The following is a 9475-nucleotide window of genomic DNA, read 5'->3' on the forward strand; positions in this document are numbered from 1 at the left end:
TGTAGACATAAGCTGCGCATGCGCGACCTGGAGAACCCTATGTCCAGTGGACAAAGCGGTTCATCTGTATTTACTTGTCAAATAAATTCTTGCTGTCCCTGTGTGTCTGTGCATCCAGCGCATTAGTAGAAGTAAAAGATACAAAATATACAAATCATTGTTTAGTGTAAAGACTGTGTATCACAATTCACTATCCTTTGCTTTTATTCAGGTATGTGAGTAGTCATTCCTTGTTTTTTCTCTGCCCACATAGGACATAATCACACAAGCCAAACTAACTACTAGAAAATAATTATTAATTAAAAAAGGGCATCAACAACAAACATTTGCTTTCAAACTGTGAACTTTGTTTGATGTGGTACAGTAAATCTGAGGAATGGAGCACAAAGCAGATATATATAATATAATATAGCATACAGCTTACAGGATGTTACACTGTAAACCTACATCGCTAATTGTAGCCTAAATAATATTCTACTTCATTCATAGATGATGCATTATCCAGAAGGTAACGGTTCAGTAATGTTTCATTTGGTATATGGCCGCAACAACTGCAATACCCTATCAAATCTTCATTCTGCATGACCATAACCAATGTCAAAAACTTTCATAATATGTCCATCCTATGAAAACACTTTCAAAATATACAATATTTATAAGAAATAAATACATAACATTTACAGCCATCACAGCAGAGCATTTTGACTGGTTAGAAAAGACAGTGTTTTCTGTATACAGGTACAGGGGGCAAACAGTAAGTACATGTACAATACATTACAGCGTGAACTTTTAACAGTATATAGTATGCACACAAAATAGCAGGTAATCATTTTCTCTCTTCATTACATTTGTCATGGCTGATTGTAGACGGGTAATTAGTAATAATGTGTGGCTGTGTTTTCACACAGTGGATCATACAGTGGATCATTCTTCTAACAAAATACATGTTGTGTGTTGGTCGAGGAAGTTTTTATTCTTGTAACTTGCGTTCCAGCTCTGAGAAAACCTTTGCATTGATTTCATCCACTTCATCTTCCACCTGGGCAAAAAAAAGACAATTGACAAAACAAAATGTGACATAAAAGTCTGTAAAGACATCTCAGTACAGTAAATATAATATAATAAATGGATATCGAAATAGGATCATCTTGTCGTTGTTCTTCATTTTATTCAACTCTACTTGGCAAGATGGAAAACTGCACCCACAGACAGAATATGTACTGTCTGGTTTCATTGCTCAGCCTTAAGGGATGATTTAAATATCCATACAACAACTCCTGAAACCAATACCGGAAACAGTGAAGCTGGGTCTCAAAATAAAAACCGGCACAAGTCTCTGCTCATGTACAAAAACAAATCCTACAACAAAACCGATCTTGATAATCACCTGTTCCACATTATCTACTTCTGGGATATAAAACTGCATCATGTTCTGAATGCCGTTCTTCAGGGTAACTGTGGAGCTGGGACACCCTGTGCAGGAACCAACCAGCTTCAGCTTGACCGTGCCATCCTCAAACCCCTTAAAGATGACATCTCCTCCGTCTTCCTGCACTGTGGGTCTTGTGAGTGAACAGGATCATATCAGTTTGTATAGAACAAAGCAGCACAAAGGACAGACAGATTAAGTTATCTCAGCACAACTGTTTACACGGCGAGTGTCATTATTATGGGTGCTGAGTAAAGAAATATCATAAAGGAAATATTTGATCAGGATAGAAATAATGTTCAAAATATTATATTTGACAGTGATAAACGGACGAGGACTACAATTATTAGCTAAATTGCTCTTAAGGTTAGTTTTGTACCTGATTCTGGTGTCCAGAAGCTCCTTTATCATTGATACAATATCATCATCTTCCTCAGAATGACCTATAATAAAGAAAATGGAGATAATTACACAATATGGAGTCAAGCAGCTGCATAACTCTAAGATGGCTAATATGGGCAGGTTGTATACTCACTGCTTTCGTGGTACACTGCCCCTGTTGTTATCGGGTCACCACTTTCAAAGAACTTAGCAATGACCTCCAATGCATTATGCTTAATGCTTGTCCATTCCACATCCTCATCTGTCTGCCAGGAAAACAAAAATCTCATATGTTGTCTCACCACAAAGATTTCATAGGATTAGAATCACAGAGATAATCTGTAAGAGTACATTTAATACTTACTTTAGTGACTGTGATGAAGTCAGGGCCAAAGAACACACTTTTCACTCCTTCAATTTCAAACAGGTCCCTGAAAGAAACATGTTATCATGTTATCGTTCAACAAAAATGAAAAACATACCAATGACAGCATGAAGTCTGCGTTCATGACAGTTCTTTTAGTGATAACAACATCCACTTTGTGCTGGCTTTTATCAAGAGTGTCACTAATGACTGCACTGCTTTTTACGATGTTTTTTGTCGAGACAAGACAAAATGTATCAGCAAACAAAACATCATATCTACACAATGCATTCATGCAGACAGTTGCTTTAATTCACAGACACTCTGAAGTACCACACGGGTAGAATATTTCACATCTACTGTATGTACTTTTCTACCAAGCAATTCCATCACTGTCAGAAACTGAAGTCGCAACCATGAATAGCAGCTTTTAAAGAGCAACATTTTGACCTTCTTCCTTTGCCAAAACGATCCTTATAAGCAGACATAAATGCTATAAGTTGAGTTATAAACGTTCACCTTTTCCATTGTCTTTTTTGATGTCTGCCTGTATATTTAAGTGTGCCATTTCCCTCAGTTTACAATATGATTTCTAAACATGACACACACATCTGTCTTGTCCTGGTGCTGAGTCCAAAACTGTAATTGTGATTTCTGCCTCCCAAGGGGAAACACTGTAGAACGTTTCCTTTAAAATGTCTATTTTATAAAATTAGAAACAGTACAACGTAAACACCATACAAAGTAAAACAGTTAACTTGACAGAACCTGGCTAAAGATGAACATTCAGCCGAGCTTGGAGAGGGAAAGTCAAGCGTCCCACTTCCTAGGACAGGTTTACCAGGGAGAAACTTCAAGCTTCTGGGGTTTGGAGTGTCTTGAGTCTGGATGGACAGGTGTCTTCCTGAAAGATATTTAAAAAAAAATAATTTCTTGGTAAAGTTTTATGGGGTTTTTTCTTGTCTACATGACAGTATCATTAAGACGTGTTAGAACAAGATGACAAAGAGTGAGTAAATGTATTAAGATGTCCAAACAATGGTTTCTCACTTGAGAAGTGTGTGGTTCCTGTCCCGGGCTGAGGCTGGACTTTTCTGAAGCTCTGGGCCGTGCATTGTGAGTGGTATGAGCTTCTGGTCTTGTCTGGGAGCCTTACAACATAAAGCATATCAGACCACGTCTGTCAGTCAACATGGGACGCAAATGAATTCATTTCTCGAGGCAGGATTGATAGTAATAGGAATAGTAAGGTGGCGTTCACAAATGTTTGCACTAGTTGTTACCTCAGGGGTTTGATCTACAATCCTGGTAAAGTTAACCAGAGGCTTTATTATTTTACTGACAAAGTTTACTGTCCGAGCTAGCTAACGTTAGCGGCTAAATTACATTATTGGGATCAGAAAATACACACATATGAAATCGAAGACGACAAATTAGAAAAATAAAATTAGATAAATTGGAAATAATTAGCTTGCTGTTTCGATGTCTCCACCTATGTATGGATGGATGGGATTAGAGTGACAAACCGTCGCCTAGTGTCGCAGTTTGCTATTCCGCTAATTAGCTAGCTAATAGTATAATCTCAACCACACGTCGGAATAGCAAGTTTATGCTTTACACAAGCATTACAACTTGTCCTATCAGCAGTACATGTACAAAACGATATGTCATAGCTGTAGAGGTTCAAACCTAAAGTGAGCTGTATTTCTTGCCCGTAACAACTGGCGAAGACCCCATCTCATGTGCGCCGCCATTTTGTTTGTTTTGGAAATGAGGACCTCATGTGGTAGACGGCACATAGTCCTGAACAGAGGTTTGATTAGATATCTGTTTCTGATAGTGTCCTTTCTGTAGTGTATTTCCTCAATGAGACAATGAAAGTAATTTATTAGAATAATAAAAAAGATACTAAACAGAAATGATCAGTAATAACATTAAGATAGTTAATTAAAGGTAGTCATTGACAGTTAGTGGTATCATAGAGTGCTTTAAGGATACTAAACAATAGCTTTTCTTAATTGTATTCTCTTAACTAATATATTTATACTTATATAGAAAATGTATGTGCATGAGACTATGTCCCCTGGTTGTTTTTCTCATAATACCAACACTGGAGACAGGACAGCAGTAGTGGAAGCTCATAGAGAATGCCTCTGTACAGGGGTCAGAATTTTGTGTTACACCCTTGTTTACTTAAGTGGTAGAGGTAACCTACTCAAGTAGTAGTACTGTTTAAAGATACTCAATTACAAGTAAAAGTCCTGCATTTGAAATTTTACTGCATCATATTGTACATGTGTATAAACTTTATCTGCAAAGTAACTAGTAATTATAGCTGTTGAATAAATGTAGTGGAGTAGACTTTCCACCACTGAATGACAGGATAAACCAAGCATGTCACTTAAAACATTCAAAGCATTACTTCCATAACAGTTATACAGAAACACTGTTTTGTTCTCCACTCTGATATTTATCCGTAGGACTCTCAAAAATCAATGTCTTTACACACATACACACACATCTGTTGGAAGAGTTCATAATTCAGACAGTCACCTGGTAATGTATAACAAACTCTACGGTGGCTAGTTTGAGATGGACTGTGAAGGAGAGTCTGCTTAGAATAAAACCAACAATGTGACAGCATTAAGAAGGCCAACCCCTTGTTTCCCAACATTTGTTCTGACAGGAGAAGGTGGCGCTCCAAAGGAGTGGCAGAGAGAGAGACTCTCCCATAAAGGCAGGGTTGCACCCTAGATGGTGGAAGACAATAACTAACTACAACAGTGCACTTGACAGCTTGAAGAACCTGAACTACACTTACATCATATTGGGTTAGAACTTTATTTTTTGTTCTAGTACTAATCTTGCTATGTAGGTATGAGGCTGACAACATGAGGAATCTCCAAACTCCTAAAGAGGTCTACCATTGAGTGTTTTGAAGACAACTGGACTTAAGGAATCTCTGTATTAATTTGTTACTTGTCTTCCTCACCACAAAGACATGGTGCTCTGGATTATCTTCCCCATTTCCCTCTCCCTGGTGTCCTTCATTGGAACATGGACAGTGTAAGTTTACCAGAAATTCACACTTTTTCATTTGTCTTTACAGCCTGGTGAAACTATTAGTTAGTTAGAAACTATTTGTTTTTACAAGTTCAACTTTAATTCTGCCTCTGTCTGTGTGCTGTCATGCAAATGCCATGTTTACATTAATTTTAGATCTTGTGAATATCAGCTAGCAAATACATCTTTTCAACTGTGTTATTCACATCTGAAAGCTGTTTAAAGCTGTCCATGAAGCTGTAAATGTTTGTAAGGTTTCATGATATGTGACTCCTGATAGGCACAACTGACACTTCTGAACTACTTCATGATTATCAAGATTTGTATTTCAAGGGTATTAATGTTAAAAAGTAGAGTAAAGTAGAAATACTGGCACCACTTTGCCTTGAACTGGAAGTGATGAGATTGCAATCACATTATTGTTTTGACAGATGAGCTTTTCACATGTTTTTATAATAATATTTTAGATCTATGTATGTGCTATCTGTGAAAAGTGTATCTGTGAAAGTATGAAACTTACCTGATACCTACACAACAGCAGGCTTGAAATATGTGATCCAGCTAGTTTCGTCTGTCGCAAGGTGTGCGCACCAGACTTTCAAGAAATGCCAAAATGTTGATAATCACTAAGCTCTGGTCGTCATTAGTGACTACCCATGCAGTGTCCCGTGCAGCCTCATTCTGCTGCCATCCACTTCCATTTAGTGTTTGACTTAATATCTTATAGTGGAATAAATGTTTCATTATGTATATTGATAAATAATTATGTATGTTTTGCCAGTTGCAGGAGCTCATTCTTCAGACTGTGGTCAGATGTTCTTTTTCTCAATGTCAGAAATATTTCTAGTGGTTTATTGATGAATCAGTATGAGAATAAAATCATTAGAGCTCAGTGGGCAGCCCTCCTCTCTTCTAATTATGGCCGTTTATTGCTGCCATAGGTTTCATAGAGTTAAAAAAAATTTTTTTTAACAAGATAATGCTTTTTTGATGCTGTATTACAACACCAATAAAAAACTACCATACAGTAGTTTGAATGTTAATTCCCATCAAATCAAAAATGTTAAAAGAGCCCAAATATTAAAATGGTGTCACTACAGTATTTCTTTTGTTTTATATTTACAGATATGGCCTGGCCCTCTCCAACAATCATGTGTGCTCCCTCAGTGACTGGTGAGTTGTGTCTCATTATTGTAGATAGGTGATCATCAGCATTTGGATGTGGCAGATTTTCCAGAACTTCATTTGTTTTCAGGGGGGTTGACAACTACTGCAGAGAGAATCATACCAACGGATGTTGCCTTGTCCCCACTATAAGGTGACAACAAAGCTCACTTTATTTCACCATTTGCTTCTCCTTTCCACTGGAATCAAATAGTGAGACATAATTCATCAAACATGTTATGTGATTCCAGCTCAAGTGGAACTAGAGCACCAGAAAATTCCCTTTTTACAGCCACAATCAACGCTGGATCCTTTCTGTGTGAGTTTACCTGCTAAAGGCCTGTCACATTATACATGATATGAGTGATATGTGTTACACCAGCTGTGTTCTCCTCTTTAGTTCTGCTGTTCTGCATATTCCACCATGCCCATATTATGGAGAGACATACATGTCATTCCATGCTGAGCAGGTTTGCACTGGTCTTTGGTGTTGTGGCAGCCATGGGGTCATTCGCGGCCGGGAACTGCAATGTAAGTACTGCACTTCCTGCTGAATATGTTTAGTTTCGTTTGCAGCTTTAAATTGCTGCTTCAGATCCACAAGGTCGAGGGCCCATATATCTGTCAGAGAAATTAATGTCACAAAACAGTAAGATGTCAGGACTTCATCATATCACATTGACAATAAAGCTTAACAGCTTAGATTAGCACCTGTGCTGAAATGGCAAACAAAGGTGGGTAACTATGTTTTATGTCTGTAATGACTTATGATTTAGAGCAAAAGCAAAGGCAAAGCTTTTACACCTCTTCCTCTTAAAACATTTCTATTTGTGTATTAGAGACCCAATATCAACATCAGCACTGCATAATAATATATATTTTTTCCATTGTGTCCTACGCATACCACTCAAGCAGCTGTTTCCTGCAAGCTATGTACTGATATTGCTAGACCATAAAACCAGATCTAGATCTAGATTGACCCCAGAAACGACTGTCTCTCCTCCACAGCCGGGTTACCTGACACTCCTTCACTACCTTGGAGCTGCCATCAGTTTCATATGCATCTGCTTCTACACTCTCCTGCTCACTGTGCTGACCGGGAAGTGTTTGCTGACAGGATACGAGAGGGTTCTCTGCCCGTTTCGCATCGTCTCCACTGTTGCTCAAATCATCTTCACCATCTGCTGTATCCTTTCATAAATCCTGGAGCTAAAGTAACTGTCTTTTTGTGTGGTAAATATTCCACAAAACATCTCATTTGAGGGCATTTTTGCATAAGTTATGATGATCGGTGTGTGGTGAGTTGAGGCTGGTAAAGCAGGCTGGATGATAGTTACCTTGCAAGGGTTTATTTATTGTGGCTTGAATCGGAACATTTCAGCAATTAACTTCAGCAGTGACGCCTGAGTTACCAGCTGCTCCACAGCGCTACAGTCTCTTTGTGCCATATCTGCATCCGGTCTGCTGCTCTGTTTACAAAGTGGGACTGGCCATAACAGTCCACATGACAGAATTAGATACACATTTATGGCATTTTTAGCTACATCAATCTTTAACCAGTGTTTTCCCGTAACACTAGGCTGCACATTTCCCACTCTCACAAATGAGTGCACACTATTGATAAAGAATATGCATTTTTGCTGAATTTAATGAACAACTTTTAAGAAAAACTCTGTGTAGAACAGAAAACTCACTGCATTGAGCTAAAAGTGAAAGTAAAGTAAGTAAAGTAAAAATCTGTGAAGATTCTCAGTCATCCAGGTCATGATATATCTAGAAGTGCTGAGTCAAAGGCGGCCAGATTCTCATTAGATTCCTGAAGACTTGCATCCAAAAGGCTTCTTCGAACTGGAGAAGCATAAAGCAAGTTGTATTTGACTTAACACCTCTAGAAATAGGCTAAAATTGTATTTTGTGCTTTGATAAATTTCCATTGTCTGTCTTATTGTCATGGACTGTTTAGGCTGTACACCAGCATCCTCAATGGTCTTGATGTGATCTCCAATCGGTTCAGGAGCAATTTGCAATGAAATGTGATCAGTGAAACATCTGACTGCCACTAACGGTTCCACACATCCTTAACTTGAGACCCTTCAGACACTGTTTTCTTTCCCAAGCAGGAGTACTACTACATTCACGTGGCTGCTATATTTGAGTGGATGCTCAGTATCAACCTGGAGCTGTTTGAGCTCAGCTACGCCGTGGAGTTTTACTTCTTCTCGTCCTTCATGCTTTCAAATCTGTTGAGCCAAAGAGACGAAGAAAAGCCTTTGATGATAAGGATGTCCTGATATGAGGCCGCCAGGGTCCAGCAGAAGGACATGAGCAGTGAGGATGGACTGAGTGAGACATCTGTAAAGACAGTGGCTGGACCGTGGCTGAAGGACAAATGATATTTTTTAGTACTTTGCTGGAATGGATTTACATCCATTTATGGATTATGACCACTTTTATTCCACCCTCTTGATGCTGTTGCCTAAAATTGTGTGATTTTCTTTACTGGACATTTCTGTTTGTCAGGTAAAACATTCCTTATTTATTGAAGAAAACTAGCTTGTAGAGCAAATGAACAAAACATATCAAGTCGTATTATACTTTTGTGCAAGGCATGTTGATGCCAACAGAACAATTAACCTGAGGTGTCCAGTTTTTTTTTGTGCAATTACTTTTTATGGGATATTAACAAAATCAAAAATGACCTAAGAATTGCTCATCAGGTACACTAATAAGAAAATTTCACTGATGTTAGCCTGATATTAAGGTTCTTTAATCGATCTGAGCTCTTACATATAGCTTTGGCACTTTAATAAAATCCTGACTACTGTACACATTGAGACGTCCTGTTATTCTGCTGATAACACAGATTGACATTGAAGCTCTTTCAGAGGGGTGGAGGATGTTGCAAGACACCCATTAAGATGCTTTAAGTCCCTGTCATGTCACAAGATCCTGTTTGACTGGATGGTTAACGCGGAGTGACATTGAGGGAATCTAGTTTTTAGACAATTCATTTACCGAGTTACTGATCCAGAAGTGCAGTGTTGGCGTTGTACAGCACAGTGGGTGTTGTCCTT

General features: G+C 38.4%; 2 protein-coding genes across 2 annotated transcripts; one reads left to right on the top strand and one right to left on the bottom strand.

Moving 5' to 3' along the window:
• Nucleotides 1-154: 154 nt before the first annotated feature.
• Nucleotides 155-3973, bottom strand: LOC139294142 (NFU1 iron-sulfur cluster scaffold homolog, mitochondrial). The gene is made up of 8 exons (XM_070915951.1): nt 3864-3973; nt 3225-3325; nt 2943-3078; nt 2175-2241; nt 1965-2076; nt 1809-1872; nt 1388-1562; nt 155-1039 (listed from the first exon to the last, which is right to left on the bottom strand). Exons 1-8 carry the CDS (start codon nt 3971-3973, stop codon nt 971-973), a joined length of 834 nt encoding a protein of 277 aa, XP_070772052.1. The 3' UTR covers nt 155-970.
• A 989-nt stretch (nt 3974-4962) lies between these two features.
• Nucleotides 4963-9227, top strand: LOC139294271 (transmembrane protein 150A). Its single transcript, XM_070916124.1, has 8 exons — nt 4963-5005; nt 5174-5240; nt 6363-6410; nt 6493-6555; nt 6653-6720; nt 6802-6932; nt 7410-7587; nt 8499-9227. Exons 2-8 carry the CDS (start codon nt 5176-5178, stop codon nt 8690-8692), a joined length of 747 nt encoding a protein of 248 aa, XP_070772225.1. The 5' UTR covers nt 4963-5005; nt 5174-5175; the 3' UTR covers nt 8693-9227.
• Nucleotides 9228-9475: the final 248 nt, after the last annotated feature.

This window comes from Enoplosus armatus, chromosome 12 (genome assembly GCF_043641665.1).
Source record: "Enoplosus armatus isolate fEnoArm2 chromosome 12, fEnoArm2.hap1, whole genome shotgun sequence".
NCBI lineage: Eukaryota > Metazoa > Chordata > Actinopteri > Centrarchiformes > Enoplosidae > Enoplosus > Enoplosus armatus.